This window comes from Epinephelus fuscoguttatus, linkage group LG9 (assembly GCF_011397635.1).
Source record: "Epinephelus fuscoguttatus linkage group LG9, E.fuscoguttatus.final_Chr_v1".
Taxonomy (NCBI): Eukaryota; Metazoa; Chordata; class Actinopteri; order Perciformes; family Serranidae; genus Epinephelus; species Epinephelus fuscoguttatus.
In genome coordinates, this window is record NC_064760.1 from 12,650,314 (window position 1) to 12,669,656 (window position 19,343).

Consider the following 19,343-nt stretch of genomic DNA (forward strand, 5'->3'; position numbering starts at 1 on the left):
TAAAAACATATTTATGAACATTATATTTCATTTCCACCAATATATCCCCCCCAAATCCTACACACTCTACATTTAAATATCTAATGTCAAATGAACATAAATGTGTTGTGTGGATGAAGAGGTACTCGACTTCATTTGATAGACCTGTAAGAGAACATCAGATAGAAAAAAAGGTTGGAAAAGCGGCTCCAGGGCTTTCCAAATGTCATAACTGATTATTTGTTAGAGAAATTGTCTCCACCCTCCTGGTAGCATCTGTAAGAAATGTTGATACAACTATCCTTTTATGTCCTTTTATGTATAAACATATAACTAAATGCAACTGTTGAAATGTTCACAGTGTCCTCAAGTGATCATAAAATAAACCTTTCTCGAAACCAGCACCATCTTTGACTTATTAAAAATGACAAATGATGTCATTTTCATCATCATTTCAAGACAGATTCCTTTTGGCTGAAATCCTCTGTATTTAGTGTATTCAGTGTCTTTCTCTCCCGTGGTATCCAGTGAGGCTGAAGTGATCTAATGGATGAAGACAACAGACGTCCGACTGATTATCAGTCACCTCGGCTGAAGACTGGAACAGACAGCTCACCGATGTCTTTTATCCTGAGATCAAAATGGCTGGAGATGGATTCTCACAGCGCCAGTGTCCTGCAGGGGTCACACACATCTTAATCTGTCACAGTTGCTGTGAATGGTAGCTGGCGTCATGTCCTACTGTCATTCACTGTATAACCAGAGGACCAAAGGAAGGACTGGAAAGGTTTAGATTTCTTTATGTGACCCAGACTTCACATTTCTCCATCAGGCACCATTTTACAGATGTACACACTCATACTCATGTAAACGCACAAATATGGATACACAGGTATGAACATACTGTATACACACAAACACACACACACAAAGGTGCATGGTGCGGACAGACATTTCATGGCCACTGGTTTGAGTGATGACAGCAGCTGATTGCATCAGTGTTGAGGGCGGGGAGGTGAACACACACACACACACAAAGAGAGAGGACAGAGTGAACACACACAAACACACACTGATACAAATCCCTCATGATGCAGGACGGTGATGAATCCTGTTTAATCCTGTGGTCAGAGTGTCCCAGGTGGGTGGGGTCAGACCTTCTTCTCAGGGCTATCTCTTACAGGCCAATGGTTCAGCCTGATGGTGTCCCCAGCTACAATGGCAGCATTTATTCAGATCCACAAAATAAAACTGATACTGAGTTAGATTTTACTGCATTTAATTAAATTAACATAAAATATTAAACAAAGACAACGGATAGTGACACCGTCCTGAAGCGGTTGGCCACGAAAAGGAGGTTGGATACATGTTTTAGGAAGCCAGATTCATGTTTAAATAGATCAAATATGTGAGTAGTCCCCACTTTGTGTGTAAGGAAATATAAACTATGATGAAATTATGTGTGTATTTTCACAATAGCTATGACTTCTTGTCTTATACACTCGTGATGAGAAGTATTAATGGGCAGGTAGCACTAACTCCTGAAGGTACATGTACTCTAACAGAATGTCATGATGAAACTGACACCATATTTTGCAAAAAAGTATCAAAAGTCCAGTTTTCACCAAACACTTTCAGTATGGTACCTTTGGAACCAAAAGCAACCCTAGCCATGGTACCTAGACCCTAACGTTTCCACTGCAAACAGTACTCTTAAATGTGGGCGGGGTTGTTGTCACTCACTGCTCCGTCCAGCACTCACTGTATTTCCTCCTTTATCAGTCTGCACCTCGTTTATCGTCCACAGAACGAGGCTGCATGCCAACATTTTCAGAACAAAATAGTACAGGCTGCAGTGAGAGTCTCTCTCCATGGGATATTTAGAAATAGCGGGTTGGCGCATTTAGTCCTTCTCAGGCAAGCTCAGGGGTTTAGTGTTGCGGTAGCCCTCCTAGAGAGGATTGGGATATCTGCAGTTCACATAACCCGGTCAAAATTAATATTTATATAAACGCTTGAAGAACCACTCATTACTAAAAGTGTATGTCATATAAAAACTAAAGAAATGGTCAAAGTTGTCACAGTGAAATTTAAGGTGTGTTGATGGATTCATGTCGCCAACTCATACAATAAGTAACATTACAAGTTAACATTCCACCATAAAAGTCGCCGGCAGTCGGCCCAGTGATTTAACTTATTTTTCTCAGACTCCAGCTGCTGCAAGAGGCAGCAAAACATCCTTTCATTTTATAGTTACAGTCTACTAATAAGACTCTCCACAGAATGAACAGTGGTTACATGAGCCTCAAAGCCAGCCACAACTCAGCCCTGAGCAGAGTGACTGTCCTCTACTGACCAATCAACAGACTGCAGTGTTCACAGCTCCACCTTTTAGTACCAGATCTGTGTGCTAGGTACCCCAACAGAGGGGGGACCAAAAATGGGGACAGTACAGAACGGCTCCATTGGTACTATCCACAACTCTCACAGCAAACTGAACTGAACCACTGCTTGGTGGAAATGGGTCTAAAAGGTCAGATACATTTCACAAATCTCTGGAACCCAGTGGAGCTGAACCTTGATGATGAGCCAATCAGAAGCTCTTCTGTGGTCATGGCAACTGCTGATGAGCAGAAACCATGACTATTGAAGACATATTTGAAGACCTCCTTCGGTCACTGCCATGAAACTGACACATGAACTGTACAAGTTAAGTGTCTGAATCACATGGAAATATTTGTGAAATTACGTTGTAACGTTGAAACGCTTTTCAGTGAGCTGCGCAGCTGGTGCCAATCTTTTCATTGTGACGTAAGTCTACTTTAACATTTTCTTTCAGATAGGCCCTGTATAATGAGGACAAAAGCTGAGCGGTTACAGCGGGAATGTGACATAAACCGTCCAACATCAGTCGTCACTCCACCCTCGCTTTAGTGGACAAACCGTGTTTTTATTTTTCCTCTCCTCCCTCCCTTTCCATGTTCTGCACTTCTCCCTCGCAGGCCACAAGTGTTTGATTCGCTGTCTGGCCGTGCATATTAATGAGAGGGGGACAGCGGGCTGCTTTTAAAACGAGCTGCTGCCTGCCTCCACACAGCCAGCAGGAGAGAAAGAGAGAGACCTAAACGAGTGGCTGGAGGTTCATCCAAGCTCAGGACGCACACACGGAGTTGCACAATCAGCGCTCCGCTGGGACTCAGCAGCTCCCTCAGCTCTGCGATTCAAACAGGCACTGCAAGTGGATTTTATTCACACCACGAAGACTGTTGTTGATTTATTTTTTTATTTTTTTTTTTTTTTTTTGCGTGTGTTTTCGAAGACTCGGTTTTTTGGGACATTTTTTAAACTTGTGAAGACATGCATCGGTGCACAGCGGTGCTACTTTTGTTAGTGGTGGCCTTATACGTCCTGAGCGCAGAAGGTAAACTTTAAAGCTTTTTATTTGTTCGTTTTTAGTTTCAGTTTGTAATCTATGAAAGTGTAGTGTTTTGCATTGAACCTATGGTGATGTTAGCGACTTATAGGTGGGGACATGTATGATTTTTGACGCCTCATTTGCTCAGTTATGTTTGCATGAAGGGAATCAAGTGCAAAATCAGTCCTCCCCATACAAAGTTTGTTTGAAACATGAGTGACGTTGATTGCAAATGTCCCCACATCTCCTGCACAGGTTGTGAAAACAGCAGCTTAGGGAAAGTGGTGTGTTTGCATGCTCACAAATAACTTTATGTTGACCAATATGCCACCTGCTGCATGCATTTAATTCTTTCTCTCTATAGTTAGATCACATCTGAGCATGCATTACAACGTGAAAACGTATATAAACTAGAGCTGGAGGATGAATATAACTATCAATCTGCAATGACCCTTAAATTGGCATTCACAGGCATTTTACCACCCTGAACACCACTCTGGGACTCTCTCCGTTTGGCAGGGCAAGTGAGGCTCACCATATGTAACAAAATAATTCAAAGCCAATTTTCATGGTGCAGCTTGGAGGGAGGAATCTGGGGATGATGGACAGAAATGCAATTGGGGGTTTTTTTGTAAAAAAGAGATTTAATGTGGAAAACAGCAAAAAGAAATCTGCAAATCATAGATGTAGTTTAAATGGTTAGACTTGTATCTGCAAATGACAACTTTTTGGATAAAAAAACCATACATATCTGTATTTGCCAGTGATTTTATTAGTCTTTGTCAGCTCTTTGTAAAGCACGTATTATGTAAATATACTCACATAGCATCATAGTCTGGGCCAAAAATCAATAACTTTCAAACCGTTAACTTCTATTACATTTTTTAAATCATTTAAGTTTCTTAAATTCTTAGATAAATTGTTTTATTTGTCATCACCTAGATTGCAGGATACACATGAGTAAACAGATCCATGTCTTTAAGAAGGACAGGATATCCCTGAAGCCATTTACCTCCATCCAAACCCCCATTACACAGTATACACTGCTACAATTAATGCCAGTGTTGTCCCGTGTGTCTCTGCCGAGTGCTTGCTCCTCTGTGCGCCGCGTGACAGATTTAGTGGCCGGCGGTGAGGACAGAGAGCAGGTGATGGATGAAAGAGACCTTGGACTATCCAGGTCATCACCTCCCATCACAAATATTACAACCCAGCAAAACTCATTTCCTCTGCCTTTATCCTGCAGCGTAAAGTCACAGCAAGTAGAGAGCTGGACCTCGTGTAGATGTTGGACTAAAATTAGATAAATGTAAAGATGCTCAAGAAGTGTGGCTGCATGCATCTGTGCACAGTGGAACTAGTTTGATAGAAAAGCAGCATGAAAAGTAGGTTTCATGTTGAAGCCACATGTTGCCTCACAATCAGTGTGGATTCATAAATCATCTGAGCCATTTTTCCTAGCCCAAAAGTTTATTTCTGCAGGTTAATAGCAACAACTAGGAGGAAACTGTTTATCCTGAAATTATAATTCATTAATTTATATATTGAAGATGATTATATGTGACTTAATCTTTGTTTAAAACATTTACATGCACTGTGCTGTGTAAGTACATGAATTCAGGAGTCTGATAGAAGCAGTGTTTGTGCAGCATGTGATGTTTCAGCCCGACTTGAATATGAGCTCCTGTAATCCCCCCGTGTCACTGTGTGATTTAAAGATTAGCTGAATGATGGAGAGCCAATTTGCTGTCAAAATACCAAAGAATTAACTTCTCTATCACTTCAGTGTCTGCGGACGTTTGACTGAGACAAACTGTAATAATCTGTCGCACAACATCACCAGTTTCCATTATTTTTTTTTATTCCCAGCATTACAAGTTCATTATTTTACTGTCGATGATGATAGTGAGCTTTATGATATGTGTGTGTTTGTTTCTCGACAGCCTACAAGTGCAGGTGCACCAGAAAAGGACCAAAGATCAGATACAAGGATGTACAGAAGCTGGAGATCAAACCCAAACACCCGTTCTGCCAAGAGAAGATGATATTGTGAGTGAGACTTTGATTTCTCCGTCTCTGTTTGTTTTACTTATTTCTTTCCACTTTTTCTGTCTCCTACCTCTTTATCCCTTTTAACCTTTGTATGTTTCATTTCCTTGATCCCTCGACCTTTTCCTACTCATCTCTGCCTCTCCTCTTGCTTTTTCTCCTCCACCTCTTCGTCCCTTCTTCCTCTCTGAGCTGGCATGCACTACACATCATAATATTCAGTGTTTGTACCTGCCTGACACACAGATTATACAACTGTGACTGTGCCCTGACCATAAAAATATTTGGCAGCCGTACAGGCGTTATCAAAACATCCCGTCAACTGGTTCGGTGCTTAAAGCACTTTGGCTGATTTACAGTGTGTGATGATTAACTGATGATTTAATGGCACCCTGCGGTCAGGATTGTGAAATGATTTATTCTTTGGAAAGGTGGGGAAAGATAAAGAGACATCACTTTCCAGAACTTTCAAGCACTTTGTTCATGACAATCAAGGGTTCATCTTAATGTCCAGACATTTAATGGTAAAGTATGGTACAGTTAAGATTATTCTATTCATATTTAAAGTATCGTAGGCTGTGTGCCAAGTGTGCACCCTGTGCACATGCATCATTACATTATCTAAAAATAAAAAAGACAAAAATATCATCCCCTGTATTTTTCTGCCGGATTTTTGCATCCCAAACTGCAGTGTCACTTACAGTTTTGGCTCGTCTGTATGATCCATCCACCTCTTCCCTTTCTGCTGTCTGACCTTTGACCCATAAAGTCACAACTCCAGGAGACAGACAGACATTATGTTCAATTTGAGCCATCATGGAAGGCAGCATGATAACGAGGCCTCCTCCTCCTCGAGAGAGGATCCAAACACACTCACGGTATCCTGTGGCGCTCGGATAAAAAGACCACTTTAAATAAATAAACTTTAACGTACATTATGTATGTCGTATATTTTTTTTGACTGTGATCTCGGGTCAACTCCTGGGGATGGAGTCTCATACGTAGCTGGAAATGTGAGCCATGATTTCTGTGTGGAATTCATTTGATGTTTCATGTCAAAGCTACATGAGGGGACAACAGATGGGGATGTTATGTCAGCCTCCCTGGAGTCTGTTATGTGTTCCAGGCACAAACTCTGCTGCCACCTGCTGGAATATTACAATATCACACAGAGAGTCTAGTGTGGGTAACAGCAGAGAAAGACAGATGATGTGGATGTGAAATCTGGCATCAACCTGTGTCTTTTAGGTACAAACATCCAAATCTGCACAATTAGATTTTAGTATTTAGACTCATTTCAAGCTCAACATTAGAGTTAGGCAGATAGTGGATTATAGGGTTTAGATCAAATAAATGTAAATCAATTCAGTGTCCTCCTAAGAGATAAAAATATGAATGATCTTTAAAACTGGCAATGAGATGTTTTGACTGAACACTGGTGAAATGTAATTAAATTGAAGTAGTATTTATTCTACAATTAACTAAAAACCTGTGTTTTTACTCAAATTAAACATGAAAATAATTTCCTTTACCAGTATGTAAGACTGTGTACATAAGGATCATATGGATCCCATACATTTCAGTATTGTCAGTGCTGAAATGATTAATCTATAATTCAGTTAGTTAATGGATAGAAAATGTTTCTGAAACAAATTTATTCATGAATTTATAATTTATGAAAAGTTGGATATCAAGCGAAAAAGCTTTACACTTTGTTTGTTTGAACTGCTCTACTTTTCTCAGTTTTATAGCATTTTAAATAAATATTTTTGGATTTTTTTTTAGGTTGCATACAATAGGCAATTCGAAGATATCTGCTCTGGGAACTTGTAATGTGCATTTTTCAGAATTTCTGGACATTTTATTATTAATTAATTAACCAAAAAATAAAGGTAAATCAATCGAAATAGAAAACAAATCATTAGTTGGAGCTGAAGTATTGTTTTTAAGTTGATACTCTATAATCAGTAACAAAAATAACTAACTTTTCAAGGGTTCGTTCAAAATACTTGAAAACAAATTACACTGCAATTTTTGTAATTAGTACCGTAATCCATTGGATTACAAAAAAAAAGGTATCTGATCTGCATACTTGTGAATTTCGGCAAAATCTCAAAACTGTTGCACCTTGCACTAAAAAAGTTGACGCAGTCACAAAAATTGAGCTCCACAAATGCTCCTCAAAACATTTTTAATGCAAATGAATGGCTTTTGCACAGAACATTGGTTATCACTTTTTTTTTTTTCAAATAATTTTCAAATAGCCAAATATGAAAGGCGTTATAAAAAAAATGTAATCAAGTAACCATTGACAAGTTAACTGTAATCTAATTACATGTTTTATTAAATGTAATCTGGGCTATTTTGTCGTCTGATCATGTAATCACGATCACATGTAGTCCATTACTACCCATCTCTTAAAGTGACTGATAGTGGTTGAATCTTGTCACAAAAAACACTAATAAAAGAATTAAAATATATCAACAAATATTGACGATGCATGTTTATGTGTCTACAGTGTGTGTCTAAAATAATATGACGTTCTTAAGGACAATAGATATGCAGTGTTTTCGGACGCTGACATGCGTTCGAGCTGCTTCAGCTCCCAGGTCTGTTTCTGTGTGAGTGGGTGTTACCCGCCTCACAGCCGTTATTTAAGGCTGCTCTATTAGCATGAGATGGGGGCCACCAGCCGCTGGTGCCCAGTGAAAAATGAGCCTCAGCGGGCTCCGGAAAGCCACGGAAAGAAAGAGAGCAGGAGAGAAATGAGGGAGAGAGTACCCCCTCTGGCCTTTGTTGTGGCCGTCTGGCTTACGGCGCTCAGTTTGGCATTCTGAGCGACCACTCCTAAACCACACAGACAAGCTCCCAGCCACAAAATGTCCCTGTTTTCCCCCGATTCCTTTTCTTTCACTCCATTTTCTTTCTCTTTTCGATTTAGTCCTTTTTTCTACTTGATCTTCTTTTCTCCCCTCTTTTTATTCCTATCACTCAGTATTTTTTTTGTTTGTTTGTTTGTTTGTTTGTTTTTCTTGCTGCGTCTCTTCTTCTGGCCCGTGTTAAGCCTCTGGCAGTTGTATTCAGATCCTTTACTGAAGTAGAAGTGGTCATACCACTATGTAAAAACACTTCATTACATGTAAAAGTCATACATTTAAGGTTTTACCTGAGTAAAGTACACCAGTATTATCAGTAAATGTACTCAAATTAAAGTTATGCAGAATAACTCAGTGTCATATTATATTATTAGAGTAGTAATACTGATTAATTTACATGTAATAAGCATATTATTGTTGCTTTTGGAGGTGGAGCTCATTTGAGCTACTTCTGTATAATTTTTGGCACGTGTATGTTACATCCTAATCTGCAAAGTCGTAGCTGTCAAATGAATGTAACAGCGGTGAGGGTTGAAGATTGTAACCAGCTGAAACTTCTCCCGTGTACCAAGTGTGAACTCTCGGTTAAGATCAAGTGGCAACCTCTGAGGCAGGAAAATGCAGCCAAAAACTGCAGTTCCTTGAATGGCCACTTGAGGCTTCAAAACAGAGTCAGTCCCCATGGACCACCATGTTAAAATGCCCAACTTTACAGCAGAAATAAACACATTTACAGCCTGGTACAAAAACAGTTTTCGTCTTTATAGCTAATGTCCCCATTCATAACAACTGCACACAGGTAATTATTTATATAACTCAAGTGTTTACGTTTTATTAAGGCCCAAAGTTATGCCTATTTAAGGGGCGGGCTGCCTTGCGTGACACAGTCTATGAATCAGATCCACCCCTCGCTTCTCCACAGCTCCAACCTCTCATCCAGATATGGTCAGTTCTGGCTCCAACGAACCAAGATGGCAACAGCTGAAATGCCAAACTTCAGGCTTCAAAACGGCAGTCCACAAACCGTCTTGGTAGCTACGTCCTTTATTCACACAGCCTATGGTCAGGATCCTTCAGTGTTCGTGATCTTTTCCTCTCAAACGGACCAGGGGTACTGACTATACTGGATTCAATTTCTGCCAATAAATCCCCCTAAATCCTCCACACTGGACCTTTAACAAGTAGAGGCCGCATGTTGTTGTCTCTGAAGGCAAAGCTCTTTTTAGCTATGTTGTGCACTTTATGGCAACACAGTAACTCTTTGGTGTGAAATGAATGTAATACATTTAAAAGTACAAAATTTCCCCTTTAAATGTAGAAAATTTAAATAAGGAACACCACAATCTCTTTCTTTCTTTCTTTTCTCCTTTACCCTTATGCTCTTACAGTCTTCTTCTCGCAGCCTTTCTTTTCTCCCCCTGTGCTTCTGAAACATTTTGTTAACCATATTAGAGCCAGTGGCTGCGCTCCAGCCGCCCAGGTGAATGATAATGAGGAGGAACTAAAGCTCAAATTAACACAGTAATTAGGTTAAATTTCACCTCTACTGAGCAGCCACGGATAAACATTCAGGGTGTGTTTATTATCACAGCCTTGCAGATTGCACGAGTCCATTGGCATGCACGCATACAAAAGCACTCTCATGTCGTCTCTATCAAACACAAACACACACTCTCAAAGCCCAGTTCTTCCATAACAAAGCATGTACAGCTGCCTCTGAGCAGCCAAACAAAGTGACAACTGAATGAGCAGGAAAACAGATGCAAAACTCTTTAACCTAAATCCTTATAACTCCTGAATGCAGCGTCTTTATTGAGAGTCAAGTCTTTTCTCTCCCAGTCAACTTGTTTAGCATTCATGGGCTGGTGAGCCTTTGAGTGTGTCACTGGATGGAGAGGCCCCATGGCATGCTGGGTGTTTTTCCCACATTTCCCTTGTTTTGGCCTGAATATGCCACATGCAGGCAGACTGTCTCTACCGTTGCCTTAAGCAGAGGGTTACAGACAGACCAATTGATTCACTGAGCTTACATGTCACATTTTTCAGTGGCAGCTCCATAATATTAGTCCATTGCCAAGAAACTGGCCGCCCTGTGCAAGCTGCTCTTTTCAATTATGAGGGCATTTAACTGCGGAAATGTTATTGAGGGTGGTTTAGAATAGCAGCTTAAATTTGGGCAAAAACATGTCAAATGTGCTACAACTTGATCGTCTCCATTCAGATGACTCAAACTGGCTCCCAGGTGGTTGTGAATATCCTTAAATCAGTTCTTTGGAAATTCATACAAAAAGCTTTTTCTTCAAGTTGGCTCCTGTAGTTGATCTCAACCTCCTCTCAAACTGTTGAGGATAACAGGGTTGTCTGTGTCTCTGAATATATTGTGCAGCCCGATTAAACTATTTTGTAGCCAAATAATTGCACTGGGGTCTAAATGTCAAATATTTGTCTCTATTTTCTCCTCTAAGTCTCTCTATAATAGGGTTTTATCCCTGGAAACAGGATTCACAGGAAGAGACATTCAAACTATTTCATGTTTCCTGAGAAATATAACAATGGGCATGGCCACCCTGATACAATGACTGCCCCACCACGCCCCACCGACATTACTGTCTTTATGAGGCCGTGGCACGCTCATTTTTTGAGCGAGTTTCTTGTGAAACTAGACAATGTAAGGCATCCATTGGTACCAACTATGTTGCCATAACTTGTTGCCAGGGAGGCTAAATAAAGCTCCACATTTACACTAAGCTTTGGTAACGGAACAGCTGGCATGGCCATTTAAAAGGAATCCCTTGAACTCTCACCTCATTCGTATCTGAATGAAAATGGGTACTATTGGGACCAACAAGTCTCACGTAAATTTGAAAAGGCTTGTTCCCAGTATATGCTTTGTTCCTTACAATCAACGTACTCCTTCAAATTAAATCTGGATATACTGTATGTGTCTTTAAAGCCCAGTTCAGACCAAAGATTCATGACAAGACAAAACTGTCTTAGAACGTTGCGGACAAAAGATGCAGCGGTGTGAACTCAACTTAAGCCGGCTGCAACTCGGCTGGTCAAATCGCCAATGGCTGGTTTTCAAAAGTAAAGCATGTCAGCCAAGCAGCTTGTATTGAAGTCCACTGGTCAAGTCAAAGTGACCATAGACAGCATGTTCACTCGCTGCAGCAGGTGCTCCGTCCCCAACAAGCCCCCTTTTTTCATCCTCACGGTGTGCTGGTGTCGGTCAGTGATTTGCTGCTGCTCCTCGTATGTGCTTATGCCTCCCAACACACACACACATTCTCACTGACTGATTAATTGGTGCTGTTTTTTAAAAATTATTATTATTGTGGTGTATTTATTATAAATATAAAGAATATTTATTATGAACAGTTTGTGTTTGGATGCGATTCCTGGAGTCCGAAAGTCAGCAGCTCAACGATAACTTCCTCACTAACCATGTTCACCTACTGTAGGCTCTACCATCTAAATTAGGCCAACACAACACGATGTCTCCAAGGTTATTATGGGATTTTTGCCCAATGACGCCAAAATTAAACTGCCTGCCTGAGCTGTAAGACCACCACATAATACATTGAAGCTGTCAGGTTGGGAACCCATTGGTTAATGCATATTTCTCCTTGATGTGTTCAGTATTACTTCAGCTATGACCAATGTGTTTTAACCGTGGCTGAAATTTTACCTTGAAAACAAGAACATTCAAAATTTGTCATATTTTTGGAAAAATACATGTCCCTATGCTACAACAGCAAGCAGGTTGGGGTCCCAAGGTATTATGAGTTAATATTTGACATGTGACAGAACATAAGTGTTATAGTCACGTCACTTTTGGAGCTGTAAAACTTGTTAAGAAGACGGCTGACATTAAGCAACAGGAACTGTCTTGTTAACTATCATGGGACTGCACAAGATTATCAATGAATTATTATTCATATGCTTTGTGAATAACATTAAATTCTTTTACTTTCTAACATCTTTGTTTGTTTGTTTACTTGTTTTCTGTCTCAGTGTGACGATGGAGAACGTGGCTCGGTTCAAAGGGCAGGAGTATTGTCTTCATCCCAAACTTCAGAGCACCAAGAATCTGGTCAAATGGTTCCGCATCTGGAAGGACAAGCACAGGTGATCATCCTAAAACTCACTGCCAACATCTGACCGTAGATTTTTTTTAACTCAAGTTTTAATTCCTGGCATCTTTAATCATACATCCTATAATTTTTTGAGGTTGATTGCCTTTGTGGCTGAGGGGTTAAGATGCATTGTTTCCAAGGATATGTCCAAGATACTAAAAGACAGTATTGAACATTTTGTTCATTTTTGTCCTAAGCTCACAACAAAAGAGTGAATGAGGGGCATTGTTGTACAAATATTCTCATAAATATTGTTATTGCTGTTTCAATTGGCTCCAGTCAGTATGCAGTTTGCAACATAACCTAATGGGGCTGCAGATGAACAATTAATTAATTAATTAATTAATTAAACAATTTCCCCCCGGGGATTAATAAAGTATTCTGAATCTGAATCTGAAGGAGATGCTAATGGTCATTATTATTCAAAGCAGCTAAAAATCAGTAATCACAGATTGTGCAGTTCCCCTCTGCTCTACAGAGCTTTACAGTGTGTTTTTCACACAGCTGATGAATATACTGTAGTGGAGCATTTAGCAGCTGATCGACAAATATTTCTCTCAGGGCAAAGACAGAGCTGAAAGGACTGTAAAAACTGGACTTAAATTAATCGAAGGGCAAGAAACAGGACACCAGATGAATACTAACGTTGTGTCATGTCAGCTCAATGCATAACTGGATCGCTAACATGTTCACCAAACCAACCAATGTTGTGTTCACAGTTTGATTCTGCCGCCCTCATACAGCCAAAATGATGACTCTTTTATCATAAGACACAGTTAGTAAGACACAACACTAAAAGACTCATAACTTAACTGATGTTAGATTTCCGTAGCTTTTACTGCTTTGCGAACCACACACCCTGCCTCTGCTGTCACTGACTCAGAGTTGTTGACCATGTCCAGTGGCGTCTTTGTGAAGTTTCATTGATCTGTTTTGTTGAACTTTCTTCTCTCACCCTCCCTCCACCACGGGGAGGTCAGAGGTCAGGGTCAGCCAAACACTGAAAGCCCCGTGGAGGAAGCAGAGATGCAGTATTTTGTTGAGCACAAAAGAACATTTGCACCGAGACTCTGTGGGCTACAGGGTGATTAGATCTGTAACCCACAAGGCCAATAAATTAAATGCAAGAAACTGAGACCAAAGGAAAACGCCTGGTGGAGGAAGCGTATGATGCTGACAGAAAAATCTAGCTCGTAAAAAGAGAGAATCTTTAGCCCCTTTCACACATGCAGTCTATCTCTGAGATGTGCAGGAACATTTCATGAAAATGGGGTCATGTGTGAACAGGAGCAGGGATCGATATCCAGCGAAATATGTGCCACCAGTTTTGCTCCTCAAGAGCTCAGCCCAAATGTAAATGTCCAAATCAGTTCGATCAGACACTAAACACACTTTATCCTGTCGGCTCCTTTGTACAAAATCTGTCAAGTGTCTGATTGAGCCCATGTGTGAATAGAGGAGGTCATTGTCCGGAGAATTGACAGCGAGTGAATAGATGTGTTGATGATGGTATTATATGACGCTTGCACAAAACCAGAAGAAAACAAACGTTTAAGGGTGAAGAAAAAGGGCTGTTTACAAGACGGGAACTTCTGTCAGTAAGGGTGCAAGTCAAAATTGTCAGACAAATGGCAAGAGACTCGGTTGTTTATGACGCAATTACGAACCGGTTGTGTGACTGCAGGGTAATCCGTGTCATGTCGTGCCTCTTGCACGCTCTTCCAAGCGCCATCCCTCACCTAATCCAAATTAGAGTATTTCCAGTAGGTGAGAACGCTTCTGACACCGACGATCTCCCATGTATGAAAGAGAAACTCCAGACAATGTCCAGACCTGATTCTCCAGACACTGTCTGGAGTTCATATGAGAAAATGGCTCTCCTAATTGTTCAGGGAAAATGCTGGTACAGCTGTTTTTACAAGGTGCCGCCTGCTACATAGCAAAGGGAGCTTTCACACACTTCCACATCGCCATCGGGAGTAATTTGGTGTTCAGGAGCTTGCCCAAGGATACTTTGACACGTGGACTGGAGGAGCCGGGGATCGAACCGCTGATCTTCCACCGATCTTCCACCAACTACATCATCATCTTCCTCTTCTGTTGAATTTTATGGCAGTTGGCATCCACAAGTGTTGCATTATTGCCATCTGCTGGACTGTCCCTTGCGTCCAGTATTCCGGTATTGCTGTGGCATGTGTAAAAAAATGGGAATGTTCCTGAATGTAGTGCAAGTGTTCATTCATTCATTCATTTTCTCTTGGGAAGGGCTGGAGCCTATCCCAGGTGACACTGGGTGAGAGGCAGGTTACACCCTGGACAGATCACCAGACTATCACAGGGCTGACACATAGAGACAGACAACCATTCACACTCACATTCACACCTACGGGCAATTTAGAGTCATCAGTTAACCTGCATGTCTTTGGACTGTGGGAGGAAGCCGGAGTACCCGGAAAAAACCCACGCTGACACAGAGAGAACACGCAAACTCCACACAGAACCCACCCTCACCAGCAGTGCCTGAAAGTTTACTCCAGTAATTTATCAGGAACTATGTGTGAAAGAGGCTTCTGAGGGACAATTAAACAAGTGTTTGAAATCACAGACAAATTAACTCTCTTCTTGTTTCCTCCTCAGGGTGTATGAAGCCTAAAACCTCGGCTGCCCAGCACACGTGGATCAAGTGAAACAAAACAAAAAAAGACGACAATACCACCAGGACTGTTTTTTTTCTTCAAGTACAAGATGTATTCTGCAATCAAACTGTACTTCCTCCCTCTCCTGCCTGAGATCTGTCAAGCACATTAAGAGATATCTTTAGTTCGTATATATAAGAAGCCGGTGGGTTCCTTTTAGTCGGCCATCGCTCTAGTTACAGTCACTCACCACTCCAGTCTTTACAACTGTAGTTAACGCTCGTCAAATAGTGGACGAGACACCATCATCTGTGTTCAAACAGTTGTAGGTTTGTTCAGTTGTTACTTAAAGGGACTTCTCTTTTGCTTTTAGACTTCTTTCAAAGTGAAGAATGTGTAATTCTGAAGAAACGGGCAGAAACCTTCCTTTGATAAATAATGTGTGGGTGTTTGAGTTGTTAAGATTTTCACCACTCTGTATTCACTATGACAGGTAGGACATTCGTACAATGCCAACATTTTGGATGTTTCAAAGGGTTGTAGCGATGAATGAACCTGGTTCTCTGTATTCGTAGAGGAGAGGCAGTCAGTGTGGTTACATATAATACAGAAGTCGCCATTCAGTCAGATAGAGGAGATCTACCACTGTGTGTGTGTGTTTACCGTGTCCACGCTCATCATATGTGTCAAACACTCGACTCTTCAGCACCCATTTTGTAAAATATGACCTAACTAACCGGCAGGGTGTAGTTACAATAGATATTGAATATAAAATAGTTCATTTGTGCCATCGCTACATACAGAACAGTCTGCGGATCAGAGTTCATTAAACATCCTGATTGTTAAACACACTATGAAAGCCAGACTGTCTGCAGTTTACACCAACAAAGGACTATCTGTTTTATATTTTTGCTGGTTTAAATATTTTTTTAATTCCACCTCTTGAAATAAATGTGTAATGAAGCAATAATATCTCATATAAACTGCACATATAACCACTGTATTGACCCACGTATGATAGCATCCCTAAAGGATAAGGCTGGTGATACTCTATCTTCTTTTGTTAATGTGAACATCCCATGACAATATGTTAAATCTACAATGTCTGTGGCACTGAGCCCTGAGCCCATTCATTCCTACTGAAGATGTCATTTTTTATAAGCAGGTCAGGAATAAATCCTTTCATTTATATATTTTAAAAAAAGCAAAATGACTCTAACTTTTTAATAAACTTCCCTCAAACAGGAGTTCAGGAGTAGTTAACTACGTGTTCAGTTACTAGTTTAACTTGAATTTGCAGTGGCTGGTGGCAGTTTTACTCGTTAATTACAAACTATACATTCAAGGTATTCTCATGACATTTTTTTGCCGTACAATACGGCACAGTGCCACAGCTCATTGGCCACAGTTGTCACTTTATGAAAATCACCTGCTATTTGACTAAAATCACCTCTGGTTTGTAACCAAGACGTCTGCAAATGAATACTATGAGTTTCCCTTGACGTTTAGCTGTCCGACAGCTGCTCCCTGTCCTCCTATTAAAACACCCTTAAGGCCCAGGAGCTCAGTAGATAGGGGGGGCGCCCCACATACAAAGGCAGTGTCCTTCAGTTCCAGCCTGCTGCCCCCTGCTGCATGTCGTCATCGTCGTCCCTTTCTAGGTCTCCAAACTGTCCCAAACACATCCTTGAGTTCCCTAGGTAAGGACAACCCAAATGCCAGAAAAATGTAAGCATTGTATGTTTCAGCACACCACAAATATGTTACACTTGTGCATTATTATGTGGCAGATATGTTCAAAACTTACATTTCAACAGTGCTGTAGTTAATGTGGTTAAGTTTGGGCACAAAACCGCTTGGTTATGGTGAGGAAAAAAAACCATTTTTTGGCTAAAAATACACAGTTTTGGGGGCACTATCCTGGCAGGAAATTCGCTGATGTCTTGGTCAAAAAAACAAGTGCTTTGTGTTACACTACCTCCAGTGGAAAAACTGCGCTAGGTCACTACAAAACACCAACGTTTGGAGCCTAAAAAGCTGACAAACACATCAATGAGAGTAGTTAAGATGTATTTTATCTACGATTCACTGTGAAGTAGGCAGCAGTTTGGCAAACTACAGTTTTATTGTAGTTTCTACAACACTGGTAAATGGTATGTTTGTTCAGGACTGTTTTCAGCTGTGGTTGAATACACATTAGGTGGTCAATTAAGTATTTATGGCAGCAGACACTGACTCTAAACAAACTACAGTGACCATGTTGATAGTAAGAAAGAACCATCTCACCCAGTGCACCCAGTGGGCTTATTGATATGTTTGTAATTGTATTGTTTTGGCTACAGCACTACAGAGGAATAAGATAGATGACGTAATGTGTCGTGGGATCGATTCATGGGATCACAACAGGGAAAATACAGACTATTATCAAACTTATCCTTTGAAACGGGCCGTGAACAGTGTCATTAATTCATGAAAATGAGCTTTGGACCAGTACGTGAGATTTAAAAATGTTCGACTTCTCTTTAACATTGAAAGGGGAAATCTGTATGAATCATACTTACTGTCCAATCACTAAACAACACTCATAGAGCATATACTTATGCCATTTCATTTGTACCCCTGATGATCATTTCCCTGTCTCCTACACTCCTCTGTGGGTGATGATACTCTGCTCTCTTACGACCTTATCTCTCCTCCAGTAGATCTCCTGAACAATGCTGTCAAACGTGTAATTATTATTCTGTATGCTGTGGGTACACTCACTAACAATGACTGTTGGGTGTTGTTTTATTGCCACCAAACAGATCACACACAGATCTATATCTGAATATACACAGAAACACCACATTTTCTTTACCTTTTGAAGAATGTGCATTACTCTTGTTTTATATCTTATATATAAATATATATAAAGAAGCATTTTGTAAATGGAGCCAGTATAGCCTATATGTTAGTGAGGATAAATTCACCTTAAGACTTTATAGTGTCATTTATATTGTATCACTGCATTAGAGTTGTTTTTGCTATTTAAATCTTGGTTTGGTAACAGATATTTTGGAGGGTGAGTGTTTGGACCGGCCCACCGAACACACAGTTAAACATTCCATTGAGTGTAAAACAATAAACAGCAATAAAGTGTCTATAGAGCAGCTCATGTTTGACTTTCATTCATTGGATTAACTCATGTTCTAATAGGCCGAGAGCCAGGTCCAGCCCTCATCATGTTTTCTGCTACCTTTTTTCCATTATCATTTCCTGTTCGTCTAAATCATGGGCCACAAGTTGATAACAAGCACCCTCAACTCAGGGAGGTTTGGTCTCAGGGGGCCCATATCTCTGGCAAAATTATGTAAAAGCAAATATTAGAGCATATGATAAGTATGGAATTTGGCAGGGAGTATCCTGACACAAAGGGGAAAGTAGCCAAATAAGCATCTGGGGCTTGCTGCCATTTAATTTCAAAATATCATACACAACATCCTCCAAAAAACAAAAACAAGAAATGACTGTCCATTTGACAAATTCTCAAAAAAATTATTACTTTTCATATCTTTGTGTTTAATATCACTGCTTCGCTTGTACCCAAGTTAGCTTCAATAGTAAGCTTCAATTTGAGCCCAGGTTGACCTTTCTATCTTGAAAATTACACTTGCTTTGGTCTAAATTTGTTTAACACAAAGTGATAAAAGTGATATTTGGCTACTTTCCTGTTTGTGTCAGGATACACCTTGCCAAATTTCATACTTGTTTGACTATTTAAGGTACGATTTGGGATACAGACAATAGTCAAAGTAAAACAAAAATAGACAGTACAATACATAACACAGAACCCAGTCTCACACACTGCCAGGGGTAAATCATGGACAATTAGTGGTCACTGCTGATTAAGATAAGCGATAGCAGACGGAACAAAGGACGATCTGTAATGCTTAGTGCTACATTTAGGAAGCATCTGAAACTCAACATGGAGGGGATGTTGAGAGTCTGAGACAACAGACCGAGCTTTAGAGGTGACCCTCTCTTCATACAGATCCTGTATGTTATTAAAAGTAACACCAGCGATCTTACAGCACAACTTGACCACTTTATGCCATGGTAGTGCCCTGATATTTGCATTTACGTCATTTTGCCAGAAATATGTCCCAAAAAGGGGGGTTTAGGCCCCCTGAGATTGAACCACCCCATGTTGGGGGTGCTTGTTATCAGCTTGTGATGGCCTTAGGTGTATACAAGCTAACAGGAAATAATAATG

At 40.4% G+C, this 19,343-nt stretch overlaps 1 protein-coding gene across 1 annotated transcript; it reads left to right on the forward strand.

The window, feature by feature from the left end:
• The first annotated feature begins 2,982 nt into the window (after positions 1-2,982).
• Positions 2,983-18,240, forward strand: cxcl14 (chemokine (C-X-C motif) ligand 14). The gene is made up of 4 exons (XM_049585164.1): positions 2,983-3,400; positions 5,338-5,443; positions 12,334-12,447; positions 15,093-18,240. Exons 1-4 carry the CDS (start codon positions 3,337-3,339, stop codon positions 15,106-15,108), a joined length of 300 nt encoding a protein of 99 aa, XP_049441121.1. The 5' UTR covers positions 2,983-3,336; the 3' UTR covers positions 15,109-18,240.
• The last annotated feature ends 1,103 nt before the right edge of the window (positions 18,241-19,343 follow it).

Excerpts from the sequence above, each read along its gene's own strand:
- cxcl14 (XM_049585164.1), top strand. The coding sequence starts at position 3,337 with ATGCATCGGTGCACAGCGGTGCTACTTTTGTTAGTGGTGGCCTTATAC. Across the intron at positions 3,401-5,337 it reads ATACGTCCTGAGCGCAGAAG|CCTACAAGTGCAGGTGCACC; the intron begins GTAAACTTTAAA and ends GTTTCTCGACAG. Across the intron at positions 5,444-12,333 it reads TGCCAAGAGAAGATGATATT|TGTGACGATGGAGAACGTGG; the intron begins GTGAGTGAGACT and ends TTTCTGTCTCAG.